Consider the following 19,688-nt stretch of genomic DNA (forward strand, 5'->3'; position numbering starts at 1 on the left):
TCTTTTTAAATTGAAATGTCTGTAACTATTATCATTTGCCTAAACCAGCACTGTATTTGGGGAATAGTTAACTTGTTACTTGAGTTTGCATGTGTGAATCCATTTAATCCTCACCACAGTCATACGAATTTCACAGGTTCACGGAGAGGAATTTTGCTTGCAGTCTCACTCATAACTAACGTTAGATGATTTAGATGATGACTTTTGAGCTGACGAGATTTTGTTGAAATTTAGAACATGAGTTATGCTGTAATGCACTGAGACTTTGGGGGACCTTGGGATGAAGAGAGTATATTTTGCATATGGCATAGACATTCATTTTTGAGATTCAGCAGCAGAATGTTGTAGGCTGAACGATTGCCCTAAAGCTGTCCGTATGATGATCCCTAAAACTTGTGAATGTTACCTAACATGGTAAATGAAACTTCACTGATGAAATTCAGTTAAGAATTTTGAGAAGATATTATCTTAGTTTATCCAGATGGATCCCAAGTAATCACAAGGGTCCTTATAAGAGGGAGGCAGAAGGGTCAGTCAGAAGATGTGAGAAGAGAAGCAGAGGGTTAGGGTCGGAGAAAATGTTACGCTGCTGGCCTTGAAGATAAAGGAAGGAGCCATGAGCCAAGGTATGTAGGTGACCTCTAGAAACTGGAAAAGGCAAGGAAACATTCTTTCTAGAGCCACTGGAAGAAGCATGGACCTGATGACGCTTGATTTTTATCTCAGTAAAACCCATTTCAGGCATCTGACCTCATGAATTATATTTGTTGTTTGAAGCCACCAGTGTGTGGTAATTTGTCGTAGTAGCAATAGGAACCCAATCCAAGGTCACACTGGTTTTTGATGTTAAAAAAAAAGTAGGCAAGAGGAAAAGATTAATTCAGTTGATTGCAGAAAGGAAAGAGGCAAAGTGTAGCTGTCATGTATAAACACATGCTGGAGAAAAGCGACACCAACCCTTGCTCTCCCTGAGCTAGGAGAGACTCATTCCTTCTTTTCAGGTCAGACCACATGTGGCCATGCTCAGTGGTGGGGAGCACTGAGAGGCTGATTCTAGTTCAGTTAAGGGGACACTTTTTATGGGATTCTCTGAAAACAAATTTCCCGATTAGATTGGGGTGAGCCCCACTGATGGAGGTGGTAGGGTAGGCTTAGTTCCCTGTGTCATGTATTACAATTATTATTTTACTCCTATCAGCTGTTTGATGGACATACGTCCCTCCTTCATTTCTGAGACAGAATTTAGGCACTCTCAGGATCAGCAATTTTGATTCTAATGTGCACAAGAAGCACCTGGGGAACCCATTAAAATGCAGATCAGGTCTGGGTGGGACCCAGGGGAGGCTGACACTGCTGGTCTGAAGCAACTTTGTGTAATAAGTTTCTAGAGACCAGTGCTTATCAAACTTGAGCATACATTAGAATTACTGGAAGGGCTTGTTAAACTGGGACGCTAGACCCCCCACCCAGAATTGATTTAAAGTCTCGGGGGGTGGGGGGGAGACCCTAGGGCCAGATGCGGAAAGAAGGAGCAACACTAGCCTCTGGGAGCCTGCCGGTGCCAACGACACCCATGAGGAGGATGGCAACACCGCCCTGGAGAATGCAGATGAGTCCAGCCACACCCCCCAGGTTGAGCCTATAGTTTCTCTTCCCCAGCAAGAAATTAAACGCTGGGAAGATGATGACGAGGAGCTTTTCAAAATGTGGGCAAAGCTATTCCGACAGGCTTTAAAGAACGCTGTCCTGGAATGGAAGGAACGGGGCACCAGCGATGTCAAACTCCTGAAGCCTGAGGAGAAGCGGACTATTTGCTTCCTCGTGAGGAGGGACAAGACCCTGAAAGTATGTGCCAACCACTACATCACAGCAGCGATGGAGCTGAGGCCAATCGTGGGCAGTGACCCATCCCTGGGTCTGGAACACCCATGCCGACTGTGTCCATGTGTGCCCCAAGTGGGAGCTGCGGGCCTTCCGCTTCCTCAATGCTGAAATGCACAGAAATTAAAGACAAAGTCTGAAGAATGCAGGGAAGAGATCTAAGAGAGAGAAGAGAAAGCAGGATTGGGGGAAAAAAAAATGATAATGCCGAGAAAGGGGCTGAAAAGCTAGAAGCTCCTCCGGTGAAGGAGGAGAGAAGAGGAGTCTGAAGACAAGGAGACCAAGGAATAAGCTGAGGAGAAGCAGTAGTCCTCTGCTGTGCCCTTGTTTTCTTTTCCTTCCTTTATTAAAAAATACTTTACCCTCCCCCTTCTTTTTGGTTTGTTTAGTTCTGTTTTGTTTTTACATGGGGCTTTATAAAAAGAACTGGATTCCAACATTGAACTGTGTTCTTCCTAATTTTTTGCCCTACTGAAGATGACTTCAGAAAATCTCTTCCCCAGTCATGAAAATGTACTGTACTTTCTTTTCCATAGAGGAAACACTTAGTCATAGCCAACAAAAACAGTGAGTAAACAACATTGGAAACCTTTAAAAAAAAAAAAAAAAGGAATGAAGGAGAGTCTCAGTGGGGTCTGCAAGTTTGCATATTTAACAAGTTCCCTGGTGATGATGATAACTGTTAGGAACCATATTTTGAGAACCACTACTCTAGAAGATTCTATCTGTGACCCATAGCTTTGACTCTTTTTGTAATTTAGTATTGTGTCCCCACTGCTGGAGTTTTGATTCTTTAACTGACAAAGTCCTCTCTTTGCTCCCAGAATCACTTAGGCGAGTTTATTCATTCTTCCTCTAGTTTAGCTTCCTCTAGTTTACCTTTAGAAATCTTTGCATCTCCGCTGGCTCTGGGGACTCACTGCTACTGAACACTTGCTGTACGCCAGGCCTGGCCGCAGGCCCCTTGCAGACTCAATGTGGCATCCCTCCCTTGACTTCAGCACCACTGTCTGTGCCCCTCCATAGTAGTGCCTGGAAATTTCTCTGCACATCACTCTACGGTGGATGCGTCTTCTTAGCCTGTGTATGAAGCTTACCTAGTGCCAGGCATCACACATCAAATATCCCATTCCCCTCAGGAGGGCAATGATACCCTGAAATTGTGCCTTGTGGTCCAGGGAAGCGTGGGTTAACCAGGAGGGAATGGGAGTAGGGGAGCCGAGGGGACACTGGGAGGAAGGATAGACAGAAACTGACTGACTGCGTAACCAAGCCCATCAGGTCCCACCAGGGGTCCAGGGAGGCCAGTCTTGCCAAGATACCCAAGGCAGGAAGTCACTGTGATGCCCCACAGTGAAAGGGACTCAGGTCTGAGGGGCACAGAGGCTCTGATGAGATGCAATGCCCCCAGCCCGTGCCATGACTCGCCATCCCTGTCCAGTCTCTCCACTTCCTTGATGACCTCCACTGCCTCCCCACCGACCCCAGAAAGCCCACCACGGGGGCAGTCATGCTAGGCAGGAAACAAGCAGCAGCCTCTTCTGGGGCCCACTTTATTTGGGAGCGGGGTGGGGGGACCTAGGCCTGCTGTGCCCGAAGCAGTGCTCGCACCTGGCCGATCTGCCAGCTGACACTGGAGTGCGCAGTGCCACCCAGGGCAGCATATTGCTCCACGCTGTGTCCATAGTCCCACACGCGGCTCACGTCACTGGAGAACAGGGAGCTGGGGAAAAGAAGGAGATGGGCTAGGGCAGCCCAGCCACCCCATCCTCAAGGGCCTGGGCTTGTCTCCTGGGAGGCAGCAGAGAGAGGGGAGGGGGCTGCACCTGATGGTCTGTAGCTCCTGCAGTGACAGCTGGTTGAGGGCGACCCCCTTGGTCTCAGCCATGAACACTGCTTTCCCAGAGGCCTCGTGGGCCTGGCGGAATGGCATCTGCAGGTGCCAAACAGAAGGCCGCACTGAGGCAGGCTTCCGGGGCTCCCAATGGGAGCCTGTGCCCTCCCTAACCACCCCTACCCCTGAGGAGGAGGGGGACATCCGTGTCCTTCCCCCCGCCCACCCCTTGTCCCCAACCCCAGTGGCCCACACTTACCCCTTTGCGGACCAGGTAGTAGGCGAGGTCAGTGGCCAGCATGTCAGGACTAAGAGCCCGTGCCATGTTCTCACGGTGAATCTGGGGACACAGGCGGGGGAGTGGTGAGTCCTGGAGTCTCTGGGGCCTGAAGCTGCCAGCCCCGGACCTACCCCTCAGCCAGGAAGTCTCCTGCCTTGGGCAGAGTCACCCTTACCCACTCTGTTCCGCTCTCTTAGCTTGAGCCATCTTTTCATAATTGTTGATAATTTTTAGTTGTGCTACACACAAAGTTGCCTTTACATTTTCAGAGGCCTTATCTTTAGTGTGCATCAGAATCACCTGAAGGATATCTTGCAAATACAAATCACGGGGCCCTATCCCCAGAGCTTCTGATTCAGTAGATCTGGAGTGAGGCCTGGGACTGCGCATCTGTCAACTTCTCAGGTGAGGCTGATGCTGCTGGCCCCAGAACCACACTTAGAGAAGCACTGCTTTAGAGGCATATCCCAAACTATTTAGGAATGAAAGGATATGAAGATGGTGATTTGGTTCACAATAAGGGGGGTGGGTAGGGAGTGGGTAAAGACAGCTGCCAAAGCAAGAGTAGCCATGAGGTGACTATTGCTGAAGCTGATTGTTGGTACGTAGGGGTTCATTATACATTTTCTCAACTGTTGTATACTGAAATTTCCCATAATAAAACGATTTAGAAAGAAATCTGGTCAGGCCAGGTGATGGAACTCCTTGAGTCTAACCCATTTTCACTATTCCTCAAAGGCAAGAACAAGCACATACCCCCCTCCCTGTGCCCCGGCTTTCTGGACTGCCCCCGCCGCACCCCGCCCAACTCCTTTCACCTGACACCTCCTTTCAAGATCACCCTCCTGGCACACCCATCCCAGAGCTTAGGGGCCTAGGAGAGAAGAGGCGTGTCTTGCCTGCAACGTAGAGATGACGCCAGTGGCCACCTGGAGGACAGCACTCATGGTTTCGGACACTTCAAACACGGCTTCCTTGTCCTCCTGGAAGGCACGTGGCAGGAGGTAAGGGCTCAGCAGCTCCATCCTCCCCTGAGGCATCCCCACTGCTTTCCCTGGGAACATTCAGCACTCACGCCCCATACCAAGGGAGAGAACGCTCCCAGGGTGGCAAGGTCTGGGCGCACAGAATGGAAGGTGACAGTTCTGTGGGGCCCCTGCCTGGCAGTGCCAGGGCCCTGAGAACTGGCATGTGGTGTATACGCAGGTGGGTCCCTCCTCCACCACCCCCAGTTTCACACCTGTAAGTCCTTGTTGTAGGTGCTTGGAAGTCCCTTGAGGGTCATCAGGAGCCCAGCACACTGAGGGCAGAGTAAGAATCAAGAGGCTGAACCTCTGAGCTGGTCCTAGAAGTTTCCTCTGGACCCTTTGGGACAGCCAGAGGCCTTGCTCCACTCCCTGCCCTTCTCACCCGTCCAAACACTCGCCCCGCCTTGCTCCGGATCAGCTCCAGGCTGTCTGGGTTTTTCTTCTGGGGCATCAGGCTGCTTCCAGTGCTGGGGACAGAGATGCTGGGGCTGAAGGAGCTCCTCTGCCCCTTGGCTGGTCTGCCATTTGGGGTGGAGAGGAACGGAGCCATGCGGGTGGGAGCAAAGCTGGGGCAAGGCAGAGTGCAGCCTTACCTGTAGGCATCAGAGAGCTGCACGAAGCTGAATTCCTTGGTGCCATAGAGGATGAGATCCTCAGCCATCCTGCTGAGATGGGTCATGCACAGCGAAGCCCAGAACAGGAACTCGGCTTGTGGGAGAGAAGGGAAAGCAGGCTGTCTGGTCACCAGGCCCCTCTTGCTTTTCACCCAGCTGGGAAAAGCTCCAGGTGGACCATATAGGGGGTGGGACGAGGCTGGAGAACAGCTGGGACTGGGGGACAAAGATGGAGCACAGCGCAAGGGATGAGCAGGCTGGCCCCCAGGACTCACCCACGAAGTCTCGCTCACTGGTAGCATCCATGCTGTTGACAGTGATGGCCGCAAATTTCAGTTCTGGACAAGGAAGGAAAAGGGAAGGCAATAGGGCTGGGCTGGAGGGCAAAGAGGGGCCTCCTCTATCCTGAATCAGGATGCCCAGCCCCCTCCCCTTCACCCCCTTTCAGGGAGGAGACAAAGGGAGGCACAGGCGGTATGGTGAGGGTCTCTCATGCAGGTCCCAGGAGGGAGGCAGGAGCCCTGAATGTACTTTGCCTCTCTATCTTCAGTGTCCATAGGTAATAAACAAAGGTTTCACCCAGACTCCTGCCTTCTCTCCACAAGACCCCGGAGAAGCTGAGGGTGACCCCCCGGGTGGGGTGGGGGTCTTACCTGCACGGAGCAGTTCCCGGTCCACACCCAGTGGATTGCCTGCAATGGCCCCGCTGCGGGGACAGGGGATTTTGAGTGACCAGGGCTCCTGGTAAGGAGGCCCTGGCACATACACCCATGTCCATTCAGAGCTGAGCCCTGGTTGCCAGGGCTGCGGCCAGTCAGCTTGGTGCCTGACACTTGTCCCTGCGCAGGGAACATGGCAGGCTGTGGGCAACTGGCTGGCTCTCTGGAGCTTCTCTGGGGAGCTCTGGCCCTGCTCTGACACATTTGCTAGCTTGGCCGTCCACGTCTTAGAACCGGGCGGTCTATGCAGGGTCTGCCTGCCCACGTAGAAAGAACCCTGGATGGGAAGGCGAGCTGCCTCGTTTTTTGTTCTCCTCTGTCAATCCCCAAGGGCCGTGCTAACTGCGTCGCAGCAACCCTGCCCCCACGCACACTTGAGCACTGGGACCTCACTCACCTCCCTAGGGGCAGGACGTTAACCCGCTTCCGCACCTCCAGTAGCCTCTCAGAGTCTCTGGTCAGTGCCACGGCGTGGCTATGGGAAGCCAGGGGACAAGAAGGTCAGGGCAGCCTGGGGGCCCTCCCCCCCTCACAGGTCCTCCATCGCGGTCCCACTCACCTCAGGATCCAATGGCTCCAGCGGATGGGCTGAGCCCTCTGCAGGTGTGTGTACCCTGGGAAGAGGACGTCACTTTCCCTGCGGGGGAGGAGTAGGGGCACAGTGCCTGAGGGGCTCAGGAGGCTCAGGCAAGGCCTGCCTGTGACACCTGGACCCTGCAGGCCTGGGCGCCTCCAGGGAAGAGCAGAGCAGGTCTACAAAGGATCTGCCTGCATGAGGGAGAGCCTGGGGACAAGCAAGTTGTAAGAGAAGGGACCAGAAGTTGGGCGATATATCCAGGACCAGGGCCATGGGGCCAGTCGCCAAGGCTTGGCCAAGACCAAGCGTGGATTATACCCTCAGGTCGGGTCTCTCCAACTCCCACTGGATGTGAGCAGGGGAGGAGGTGCACAGCGCGTACCGCCCGGCAGTGGGAGCCAAGTCTGTGAGTGTGAGAAGCTCCCGAGGACCCCAGAAGAGCTGAGGGTACTTCAGAGTAGGCGGGGCAGAGGCAAAGGTGCTGTGGGGGTGGTTCTGGTTTGTTCTTTTTAATAAGCAGCTTTATTGAGACATGATTTGCATACAATTCGCCCACTTAACGTGTATACTTTAATGTACAACCATCACCACATCAATTTTAGAATGTTTCACTGCCCCCCAAAAGAAACCCTGTACGCTTAGCAGTCACTCATTCCTCCCAGCGCCCACAGGGCAACGGTGCAAGTGCCCTTGTTTTCCCCCAGGTGGTGAGGTCTGTGAAACAGGGGTTGGGAAAAAGGAGAGGTCAACCTTGTCCCTGACACCAAACAGGGACTTCTCTGTCGTCAGGGCACAGAAGCCAAAGCTTGGGATGAGGCTGGGGAGAGGCAGCCTTTGGATCTGTCCTTTGCCAGCCGTGCTGGGTGGAAATGGGGATGAGGGGCACAGGCAGGCTGAGGAGTGGCTCTCTCTGCCCCAGGTGCCACCGGGCCCTTTCCTCAGCTTCAGGGCATCAGCCTTGGCTTCCCGCTCATGAATCCTCAAAGGGCGAGCTTGCCCTGTCTGCTGTGCTAGGCTGGTAGGGAGGCTGGAGACACCGAAAGAAATGCCCTACTCCTGGCTGCTCCGTCTCACTCAGTCCAGGAGTTCTGGGATCCCCGGTACCGGGGGGCCTGGCTCCTCTACCCTCTTCACCCCTGCCACCTGGATCTGGTACTCAAGCTGCCGTCTCAGGAGAGGAGACCTGGCTGCCCTCATGCCCCTCTCTACCATCTGGGTGTCCCCAAGGGACTCACGCCTCTGCCCGATCCACCATGGTCTTGATGAGCTGCTGGAGGAGGGCAGAGAGCGTCGAGCAGTTCTGTCGCATCCACAGCCTGAGATCTGTGACCACCTGTGGAGAGGAGGAGGTGGCACTGAGGCAGATAGATGTGTGGCTTCCCTAGGGAGCTGGGACAACTGCTGAGATCCAACTCTGCTGCTTGAGCTCCCCAAGGTAGGGCAGCACCGGGTGGGGGGCGGAGGGGTGACAGTACCTGGTCATTCCGACTTCGTCCTGTGTGCAGTTTCCCTGCAGTTTCACCAATGAGCTCCTAGGGGTGGAGGGAGGTATGGGTCAGAGTCTGCTGCTCACGGCCCAGCGGGGTCTGCCCAGGTGAGTGAGCTTCCTCCCTACCCTGTAGTTGTCCCTCCCAGCCCCCGGGGCCCCTGGTCCTGCCCAAGTCTCTGCCATCTCTGCGGAGGCCTCCTGTTCTGAGGTCCTACCCACGTTCTGTCAATGACAAAACGAACAGAATGACAGTGCTTGTGCTCAAAGTGGCCAAAAGCAAGGTGGGGGGGGGGGCTGGGGGGCCAGAAGGAGTCCTACCTTGAGACGCCGCTCATTGGCCGTGTGGATATCCTCATCATTGGGATTTAGTTTGAAGGTGCCCTGGGCCCACTCCTCAGCCACCTATAGCAGATGGCAGCAACCCAGGGGTCAGGCTGGCACGCACAGCAACCAAGGGGGCAGGCCCTGTTCCCTGCCTCCCCTGATCGCTGATGTCCCTGCACTGGAGTTGCATCCTGGGAGTGCTCCACCGGGGATGCCTGTGCAGCCCTCACCCCAAGGGAGCATCTCAGGCCCCGTGCCCCTTTGCCCGTGAGCCACAGGGCCACGGGCATTAAAGGGTGAACAGAGACACAGTACATGGGTAAAGGGCGCCTCTCTAGGTGGATCATCAGCACAAGGGGATGTAAGGGGCTTGGGATGACACTGCCTCCTGTGCGCGCGGATTTGGTGGGAGGCCGGGACCACAGAAAGGGGCCCTCAGGTGCACCTTGGGGCATGGAGAGTACCTTGTCCAGGCCCTGGAGTATCTGGTCCCTCTCGACCTTGGTGAGGAGCCCTGCCTTCTCCAGGCCCCGGCTATAGGCCTTGCTGCCCTGCACATCCACTTCCCACAGTTGCCGGTCGTAGCTGATGGACGAGTTGAACTTCTCCATGATGGGGTCCACTGCGCCCACAAACCGGCCGCCCCACAGCTTCCCACTCTGGTCAGGAAAGCAGGAGCAGTTAATCCCCTGCCACCACCTTGAGAACAGCGCCTCTCACAAAGGGCCCTCAGGAGAGTTACCAAGTGTGATGGCAGTGGGCACCAGTCTCACTGAGGCTCAGAGAGAGTCAGGCACTTGCCCAGGGTCACTCAGAGAGCGAGTGTGGGAATGTGGCTGGACACTGACATTAGGGCTCTTTCCCACCACGTGATGCTTCTCCAGGGAGTTGGTGGAAGGGTATGAGGCATCCCTGAGACCATGGCAGAACTTCTGGGGCCTTTTCTGCCACCGAACAAGGTAGAATCCAGAGTTTGGACCCAGCTCTGATGTACCATGATAGTGATAATAATACTGGCTGATACGCACTGTTTTCCCAGGCACTGTTCTAAATGCTTGGCATGTACTGACAGCGACCCTCTGAAGTAGGTGCTAATACTGTCCCAGTACAGAGAGGGGAAAACTGAAGCCCAGAGCCGTTACATATCTTTTGCCCTTGCAGTGAGCGGTTGAGCCAGGACTGCAACCCAGCAGTCTGAAGAAAGCCCATGCTCCAAACCCACGTTCTGCCAGACTGTTCTGAACTTTTGCTGCAGAGACTGGCATGGAGGCACCTGAGGCACCTCATCAGGCTCAAGTTACCTGCATCTCTCTCCCATAGCTCGGGGCAGGACCTGAGGTCCCCTCACCAAAATTTCTTTGGAGAGTACCTCTGACACAGCTTATCACTGGCCTTCTAGGAGGTCACTAGCTGACCCTCTGCCCCCGAGGAGCCAAGGGCAGAGGGATGGGATAGAGACACCTCTGTTTTGAAACAGGGCATAGGCCAGGGCATGGGACAGGTGGGGGAGGGGGTACAGAACACCTGTGAAGTAGTCCGAGTGCCCAGAGTGCCAAGGATCAGGAGGAGAGTTTGCCAGGGTAGAGGTGTGCATGCTACTTCACTGGCATCTTTTCTCTGAAATGGGGCTTAAATGGCCACTGGGGACATGTCGTCCTCTGTCTTGGACTTCTGTTAGCCACCTGACCATGGGCATGTTATATAACCTCTCAAAGCCTCAGTATTGCCCTTCTATCAGTGTGATAAAATTTGCAAAGTGCATACATAGCACAGTGCCTGGCACTCAACAAGGACTCGATAAATTCTAGGTATTATTAAAGGAACAGCTGAGGACTGCTGGAGCCAGAGTGTACCTTAGCTTGGTTCCTTTGTGCATCATGGGGCCTCCACCGTGCTCTGGCTCAGGCTGTGAGTTGACCCCTCAGTGCCCAGCAGCCTTGGCCACCAGAGGACTCTGCCCTGCAGAAGCAGCCTCCACCCCCTCAGCCTTTTGAACTGGGCCTGCCCCTTACCCCTCTGCAGCCCCAGCAAGCCTTGATTTTCAGCAAAGCACCACATGGGGCCCCAGTCCTGACTACTGGGGCCAGAGGGCCAGGGCCAGGGCCAGCCAGTAAGGATGGGGAGTGAGCCTGCCCCTCAGCCAGAGGCCTGGCACCACCTCTCCCCCTGTCCCCCGCCACCACAACCCGGACTCCCTGCCTGGGTTGTTAGTAATAACAACTGCTTAACAGGTGGGGCTGCAGCCAAACCAATTAGTACCAACCCACAGGACTGCCTGGGGCAAGCAGAGGTCTCCTGGCACCCTGGTATCCTGAAAGCAACCCATTCTGCTTTATGGCCAAGCTCCCTCCCCACTGGCAGGCTTAAAAGGACTGCAAGAGGATGTCAGAATGAGGTGCCACAACCTGGGCACTGAGGAGAGGGGGAAGCCAATGTGGTGGGAGAGGGTACTGCTCCAAGGCAGCGAACATCAGGGCCAGGATGATTCTTTTAGGGCAAGGGGCAGGGGGCGCTGGGTTAGGCTGGGATAAATGAGTAACAGCTAATTGAGACTGCACAAGGAAAACACCAGTGTTGTTACTGTGAGTAAAATTTGCCACCACTTACTGAACACCTACTATTGCTTGACCTATCTAGGCATTCTGTATGTGCTGTTATACCCTTCTATGAGGGGGGCACTGTCACCCCTTTTTCACAAATGAGGAAAGAGGTTCAGGGAGGTGGAGTGACTGCTTCAGAAACCAAGTCTGTTTGGCTCCAAAGTCCAGGCCATGCCCCTAACCCTCCACCTGTACCTAGAAGCTAGTGGGGCAGGTATTCTTATCCCGTTTATTCAGATGCACAAAGAGGTCCAGAGAGAGGAAGTGACTTGCCAACTAACTGAGGGCCAGAAGGGACAGGAACCCATACCTCCTGCTTCCCAGGTCCATAGACATCAAGCAAACAGCCACTATTACCTGAAGGTTCGAAGCAATGACCTCATGATCTAGTACCTTACAGCAGAAGGCAGATAACTATTATTATCACTATTCACCAGTTAAATCAACTGAGGCCCAAGAAAAGGAATCTGCGCCTCAGACTCAGGAGTCCTCTGACTCTATGGAAGAGAGGAAGTTCTGGGCACTGGCGCGGCAGGGCATGGTCCCCCCCCTACCTCCTGGCTCTTTAAACAAGCCAGAGTCGTGTGGATTCTGCAACACAGTGACAATTGCCACAGCAGGAGGTCGGGTCAGGACTGCCTTACCGACAAGTGTGCTTTGGTGGGTTTGCCACACAGCCCGTCTAAGAAGGGGTGCAGGAGGGGCAAAGGTCTTTCCCAGGCTCTGGCAGGTGACCATTGCCTGGAGTCAGTAAGGGCAATAACCAAGAGGGCGGCAGGCGGCAGGTCTGGCAACAGGAGATCCCGTGAGCGGGTCACAATCCTGGCTGGTCCCCAGGGCGCCCCTCCCCCTCGCTTGGAGTCTTGCAGGACCGGCGTCCCCGAGGTCCCACTCACCTCCGATGCCATGTTGGGTGGTTCCTCGTCGTCCAGGAGCCTTGATCCTGCGGGTCTGGAAGACAAAACTAGACTGACGACCTCCTCGGCACCCCCGGGCGGGGTCCCGCTGGAAGAGCCGACTTCAGGTCCGGCGGCACGGCGGGGGCCGAGCGCAGCCTTTGGGGAGGCGGACGTGAGCAGCTCCTCGGTTGTAGGCGTCCACCGCACCCGCCCGTCCCGCCCCTCGTCCGGCCGGCCGCCGCGCACTCACTCAACACTGCCTGCTCCAGCCGTCTGTTCCTGGCCCGCCGGCCAGCGGGGTTTTCTGGCGGAGAGAGCGTCAGCCGCGATCGCGGTCTGTCCCCGCCTCCTGGAGGCCGCTGCACCAATCTCAAAAGGACCGACGGGCTTTGCCTCCGCCCATCCACCCGGCTGTGGGCGGGGCTGTCCCTCGCCGGTCCGCAAGCGAAGCAGCCCCAGGGTGTGGTTACGAGGTGCAGAGCCTGAGGAACCGGGCTCTAGGCAGCAGGTGCTGCGGACAGTGGAGACACGGGCTAGGAGTAGAGGCGAAGACGCTGGCCCGGGCCTGGCAGGCCCACAAGGTATATGATGTATAATGGCATGGCGATCATTTGTTCAAGAAACAAGTACCAGGCATCTCCCGTGTGGCAGGTACAGAGTTAGACATTGCAGAAAAAGAAATGTGCATAAGAAATGACACTTGCCTCAAGAGCCTTTAACAAAGCATGGCCAAGGTATGCGGGGGCTGGGGGCTGTCACAGGTCACAGAGAGCAGCACAGAGCAGAGAGGATATCTGTTGGATACTCGGAAGATTTCCTTGACATAATTAATTAGGCAACAAAAATAACAGGCTGGGTTGTAGGCACGGGAATTACAGCCTCAAACTCCTTCCCTGGAAGGGCTTCTAGTGGAAATGTCTCCTGAGTTAGGTCCTGGAAGATGAGAGGGAGTTAGCTTAGGGAAGATTAAACATTCCCTGCAGAGGGAGCAGCCTGGGCAAAGGCCTGGAGGCCAGAATGTGAATAGCCTGCTTATAGAACTGGACAGCATCAGGATGGCTATAACAAAGGGCCAGGAATTTGAGGATGGGACTGGAGGGCAGAGGTGGGAAGTAAGGTGAGGCAAGATTGTGAAGGACTTTGAATGTCAAGGGGACGAGTTTGGTCTTGGTCCTGTAGGTCAAAGAGACCAATGTCTGAGATGCCTTGTGGGTTGAAGGTTTTTAGTCCTCACTCAGGAGTGGACTTCCTGGAATGTATTAGGCTTTTTCAAGCCTTCTTAAATGCTCTCCCCTATGCCTGGAATGCTCTTCCCTCACTGTCTGTCTTGCTACCTCCCATTTGTCCACTAGGATTCTAGCCAAGCATCATGACTGTTGGGAGACTCATCTGACCCAGGTGGATGCTGGATCCAGGTGCACCCAAGGAATCCTGAGCATAGAGGCATCTAGCAGTCTTTTCCTGAATTCGGAGCCCTGTACTCGTGGCTTCTGGATCTTCTCCTTGACACAGACATGAGCTCCTTGGAAGAAAGACCTCATCTATTTTACCTCTGTGACCCCTAGCAGGCCACTAGGTGGACAAGGAAGCCTGTGAGGAAGCCATGTGGTCTTGAAAACTAAGAGCATATAGTATGTCCCTAGGATCTACCTGCTAGTGTCTGAGGCCTGGTATTCATTCTTGGGAGGCCAAATGTGAAAGCCAGCCATACTCTGCAAAATGAGGTCACCTTCCTGAATAGTCAGCAATATACAGGAACCAAATACTTTGGCAAATGAATTGAGGCTGGGAAGGGAGTTAAGAAAAATGTTTGAGAGCAGGACTGTAAACACAATACCTAACGTGGCTGCCCTGAATGGTGTAGCTCAGTGGTTTGGGCGTCACCCTGCAAACCAAAATGTTGCTGGTTTGATTCCCCATCAGGACACATACCTGAGTTGCAGGCCATGTTTCTGGTTGGGAGGCATGCAAGATGCAAACGATTGATGTTTCTCTTGCACATCTCTCTAAAATTAATAAATAAATAAAATAAAAAATAGCGTGGGCCACTCCCCATGGTCCAGATTCTGTACTAAAGACTTTACATGATTAATTCTATTTCATCTTCACAACAGTCCTGTTTAAAGATGAATAAATTGAAGCTGCAAAGGCATAGGGTTGTAGGATGTGCCCATGGGCACCCAGTTGGAAGGGGACAGTCTGGTTGCCCACGCTGTACCACATGACAGAAGAGAGACTGTCATCCTAGGTTTGCTTACTGCAAATAGCAAGCTTGGAAGCCACTGTAGGGCCGGGAGAAGGAACTCAGGAGAAGGAAGAAGACAAGGAGGCAGCATAAAAGGCCAGTGGAGAAAAATACCTAAGCAATCAAAGGAGTTTGCCTACAGCTAAGGCCCTGACAGTAGATACTGAAATGAACAGGACCCTTGACCTGGAAGAAACATCCTTAGCATAAAAGACTTATGAGAGCTAAGCAGTCAAGTTCCCTCTGAAAACGCTGACACCCATGAACAAACCTCTGGGACTCTAGGAGAGGCTCAGAGTAGTGTGCCTGCCAGTGGCCCGTCTGTTTCCAGGGCATCAGACCCAGGGCTCCTCTGCAGACTGCTGGGATGGGGATGTTGGGGTTTCAGGACCAGGGAGTCTATTCCCAGGGAATTGCTAGTGTTGTCTGAGTCCTATAATGCAAATAAATGATATCTGGGATTGGATCAAATTCGTAAGCCTTATTTAATGATATGTGCCCAATTTCATTGCCAGGAGACCCAGGCTATAAGAAATGCTAAGGAAGTTTCTTCAAGCTGAAAGGAAATGACATCAAGTGGAAGCTTGGTCTACAGGAAGGGATAAAGAACACCAGGAAAGACAACTATGTACGGAAGATTTTTTGCTCTTAATTTCTTTAAATACAAATGACTATTTAACGTAAAAATAATAACATTATATTGTTAGTTTTATAAAAGTGGAGGAGGACACTAATGGAATTATATTATTGTAAGGTTCTTACATTATACATGAAGAGGTATACTAATTCAGGGCAAACTGGGATAAATTAAGGATTCATACTGTAATTCTTAGAGAAACCATAAAAAAAAAAACAATGTATATTTAAAAACCCAATAGAGGAGATAAAATGGACTTTTAAAAAGTTTATTGATTTTAGAGAGATAGAGGATGGGTGAGGGAGAAAGGGAGAGAGAGCGAGACATCGACTTTTTGTTCCACTTATTTATGCATTCATTGGTTGATTCTTTTATGTGCCATAACCAGGGATCAAACCTGCAACCTTGATGTATCCGGATGAGCTTTAACCAACTGAGCTATTTGGCCAGGGCCTAAAATGGACTTTTAAAATATTCTCAATCCAGAAGAAGTTGGAAATAAATGACACAAGTACAGACAGAAAAAAATAGCAAGATGATAGACAAAAATCTGCAGTTAACCCTTGAAAACGCAGAGGTTAGAGGCACCAAACCCCACACAGTTGAAAATCGTGTATAACTTTTGAGTCCTGAAAACTTTACTGTTGACCAGGAGCCTTACTGATAACATGAAGAGTCGATTAACACATATTTTGTATGTTATATGTATTATATACTGTATTCTTACAACAAAGTAAGCTAGAGAAAAGAAAATGTTATTTAAAAATCATAAGGAAGAGAAAATCCATTTACAGTACTGAATGTATTTATTGAAAAAATATAGATATAAGTGGACCCTCACAGTTCAAACCCACGTTGCTCAAAGATCAACTGTCTATCAATACTTATACTAAATGTGAAATGGATTAAACACTCCAATTAAAGGCAGAAATTGTTAAAATGCATTTTAAAAGTAAGGTTCAACTATATGCTGTATACAAAAAATCCACAAAGACAAGTTAAAAAGTAAAGGAATAGAAAAGACATGCCATGTAAACACTATAGGAAGTCTGGAAACTCTTCTTCTCTCTCTTTTTTTTTCTCTCTCTCTCAAATCAATAAGTACACATCAGGTGGGGATTTTTAAAAAAGATCATCAAGTGCTAAGCATCCTAAATGGATCGACTTCTAACAACACGGTTACAAAATATATGAAGCAAATATTAACAGAACTAAAGGAATAAACAAATAATCCAAAATTATAATTAAAAATTTTATTAACATCCCTATCTCTGTAATAACAGAATCAGTACTTAAAAAATCAGGAATGACAGGGAAAATCTAAACAAAATCATTACCCAACTTGATTTAACTGACATTTAGAGAATATGCTACCCAACAACTGCAAAATAAATTATTGATGCCCTTTGCAAGCAGAAGATAATGATCGTATTTTTGTATTTAAAAATGGCCCATAAAATATATTACAGTATAAATATATACCATGAAATAACTCTGAAATCAAAAGAAATGAACTATTTATACATGCCACAACTTGACTGAATCGCCAGGAAATTTTATGTTTAGTGAAATAAAACAGCCAAAGAAATCAATTAGTATTGATTCTATTAGTACAACATTTTTGAAATGACAAAATTTTAGAAGTGGAAGACAGAGTAGTAGTTGCCAGGGATTAGGGATGGTGGGGGAAGGCAGTTATTACAAATAAAACATACAAGTACTAGTCTTTCCATGAACATATGATTTATTTCCTTTGGGTAAAATACCTAGAAGGGCTGAATCATATGGTAGATGTATGTTTAACTTTTTAGGAAATTAATGAATAGTATTCCAAAGTGGTGCAATTTTACTTTTCCTACCAGAAGTATATGAGTTTCAGTTCTGCACATCCTTGTCAACACTTTGAATGGCCACTCTTTTTAACCTCTTCACTCTTATAGGTGCATAATGGCATCTCATTATTGTTTTAATTTGCATTTCCTTAATGACTAATGCTGAGCATCTTTTCATGTGGTTATATGCCATCATATACCTTCTTTTGTGAGATGTCTGTTTAAATTTTTTGCCCTTTTTAAATTGAGTTGTTTGCTTATTGTTGTGTTTTGAGAGTTCTTTATATGTTCTGCATATATCTTTCGTTCAGGTGAATGCTTTGTAAAATTTTTTGCCCAGTTTGTGTATTATCTTTTCTTTCTCTTAATGCCATCTTTCTCAGAGCAAAAGTTTTTAATTTGATAATACAAGCCCCTTGTCAGATATATATGGTCTGCAATTCTTTCCCCATTCAAGCCCTTTGTCAGCTATATGATATATGGTCTGCAATTCTTTCCCCAAACGAATGTTTTTAACTTTGATGAAGTCCAATTTATCTCGTTTTTCTTTTGTTGTCTGTGCTTTTGATGTCACATCTAGGAAAATATTACCTAACCCCAAGTCATGAATTAACCCTATGTTAATTTACAATTAATTTTTCTGTGTGGTATAAAGTAGGCATCCAATTCCATTCTTTTGCATGTGGATATGTTGTTATCTTAGTATCATTCGTTTAAAAGACTATTCTCTCACTCTTCCATTGAATTGTCTTGGCGGTGTTGACAAAAACCAGTCGACTCAAATGTAAGACTTCATTTCTGGATTCTCAGTTCTATTCCATTGATCTTTATGTCTATCCTTATGCCTGTACTATATACTATCTTGATTAGTGTAGCTCTATAGTTAAGTTTCTAAAATTGGTAAGTGTAGGTCCTTTAATGTGTTTTTCTTTTATCAAGATTGTTTAACCCTCATAGATTTCTTGCATTCCCATATGAATTTTATTATTAACTTGTCAATTTCTGCAAAAAAAAGGCAGCTGGAATGGCACTGAGTCTGTAGATCAATTAGGAGAGTATTGATATTTGGCAGTATTAATTCTTACAATCATATACCTGAGATGTCTTTAATTTAGTTAGATTTTTAAAAATATGTTCACCCTGGCCAGTGTGGCACAGTTGATTGGAGCATCATCCCATGGCTGAAAGGTTGCAGGTTTGATTCCCAGTCAGGACATATGCCCAAGTTGTGGGTTAAGTCCCCAATCCAGGCATGTACAATCCTTGGTCTTGGTGTGTACAGGAGTCAACAGATTGATGTTTCTCTCTCACATTGATTTTTCTCTCCTTTCCTCTCTCAAGAAAAGAAATGAAAAAAATGTCCTTGGGTGAGGATCAAAAAATAAAATTTCTTTAGTAACATTTTAAAGTTTTAAGGGCACAATTCTCACACTACTTTTGTTAAATGTACTGCTAAATGTACTACTAGCTTTTCTGATGTTATTGTAAACAGAATTGTCTTTTTGATTTCATTTCCCAACTGTTCAGTTAGGATATAGAAATACAATTAAGTTCTATATATTGCTCTTGTATTCTGCAATTTTGCTGAACTTGTTTATCTAGTAGTTTTAGTGGATTCTTTATGATTTTCTACATATAATATCCCAGGATTTTCTTTTTCTTTTTCAATCTAAGTGCTATTTATTTATTTATTTATTTATTTTCTTGCCTAATTGCTCTAGCAAGAAACTCCAGTACAATTCTGAATAGAAGTGGTGAGAGTGGACATCTTTGTCTTGTTCCTTATACTAGGGGTAAAGCATCCAGTTTTTTAAGTATATTAGATATATGTATATTACTTTCCTAACATGGCCATAACAAAAAGTGCCACAAAAGGTAGCTTAAAACAAGAGGAATTTATTCTGTCACAATTATGGAGGCTAGAACTTGAAATCAAGGTGTCAGCATGGCCATCCTCCTTTAGAAGGCTCTAGGGAAGGCGGTTTCTTTGCCTCTTTCTTGCTTCTGGGAATCCTTGGCATCCTTTGACTTGCAGCTGCATCACTCTGATCTCTGTCTTCATTTTCACCAGACATTCTTCCTTATATCTCCTCTGTATTTTTATATCCTAATCTTCCTCTCATTTCTCTTATAAAGACACCAGTCATTGTATTTAGGGCCCAACCTATCCAGTATGACCTAAATTTAACTTGAGCACAATGCAAAGACCCTATTACCAAATAAGGTCACATTCACAGATTCTGGGGGTTAGGGCTTCAATATGTTTTTCTGGGAGGCACAATTTAATCCACTACTGTGAGTTTTCATAGATGCTCTTTATCAGGTTGGGAAAGTTCTCTTCCATTCCTAGTTTATTGTGTTTTTTTGTTTGTTTGTTTAAATAATCAGTTATTTTTAAAAAGATTTAAACAGTAAAAAAATTATATTTGCCTATATTTACTAATTCTTGTGCTCTTTATTCCTCTGTGTGGATCCAGATTTCCAACTGCTATCTAAAGCATTTCTAAACATTTTTTGTAGTGCAGGTGATAAATCCTTTCAACTTTTATATACCTGAAAATGTCTTTATTTTGTCTGTGTTTTGAAAAATATTTTTTCAAAGATAGAATTTTAAGTTGACATTTCCCTCAGTGTTTTAAAAATGTTGCTCCACTGTCTTCTCACTTGCATTGTTTCTGAAGGGAAATCTATTGTAATTCTTATTTTTGTACTTCTAAATTTAATGTTTG

The 19,688-nt window shown here is 48.8% G+C and overlaps 1 protein-coding gene and 1 pseudogene across 1 annotated transcript; one reads left to right on the top strand and one right to left on the bottom strand.

Annotated features, from left to right (window-relative positions):
* The first annotated feature begins 1,497 nt into the window (after nt 1–1,497).
* On the top strand, nt 1,498–2,611 carry LOC129083743 (ran-specific GTPase-activating protein-like; annotated as a pseudogene).
* A 798-nt stretch (nt 2,612–3,409) lies between these two features.
* On the bottom strand, nt 3,410–12,578 carry ASL (argininosuccinate lyase). The gene is made up of 17 exons (XM_054589670.1): nt 12,496–12,578; nt 12,243–12,297; nt 9,211–9,405; nt 8,741–8,824; nt 8,409–8,465; nt 8,169–8,266; nt 6,916–6,993; nt 6,754–6,831; nt 6,291–6,343; nt 5,913–5,975; nt 5,617–5,731; nt 5,406–5,490; nt 5,236–5,295; nt 4,895–4,978; nt 3,975–4,055; nt 3,708–3,814; nt 3,410–3,604 (listed from the first exon to the last, which is right to left on the bottom strand). The coding sequence occupies exons 2-17, from the start codon at nt 12,252–12,254 to the stop codon at nt 3,460–3,462; spliced, it is 1,395 nt and encodes a 464-aa protein (XP_054445645.1). The 5' UTR covers nt 12,255–12,297; nt 12,496–12,578; the 3' UTR covers nt 3,410–3,459.
* Between the last annotated feature and the right edge of the window lie 7,110 nt (nt 12,579–19,688).

Source organism: Pteronotus mesoamericanus, unplaced genomic scaffold (assembly GCF_021234165.1).
Source record: "Pteronotus mesoamericanus isolate MK-2021 breed Mesoamerican mustached bat unplaced genomic scaffold, CSHL_Meso_final scaffold_167, whole genome shotgun sequence".
Lineage (NCBI taxonomy): Eukaryota > Metazoa > Chordata > Mammalia > Chiroptera > Mormoopidae > Pteronotus > Pteronotus mesoamericanus.

What these genes read in the sequence shown, in the direction of transcription:
- ASL (XM_054589670.1), bottom strand. An exon ending in CCGGGAACTGCTCCGTGCAG is followed by an intron (nt 5,976 to 6,290) that starts GTAAGACCCCCA and finishes TTCCTTGTCCAG; the next exon opens with AACTGAAATTTGCGGCCATC. An exon ending in CAGCTCTCTGATGCCTACAG is followed by an intron (nt 5,491 to 5,616) that starts GTAAGGCTGCAC and finishes CTCTGTCCCCAG; the next exon opens with CACTGGAAGCAGCCTGATGC.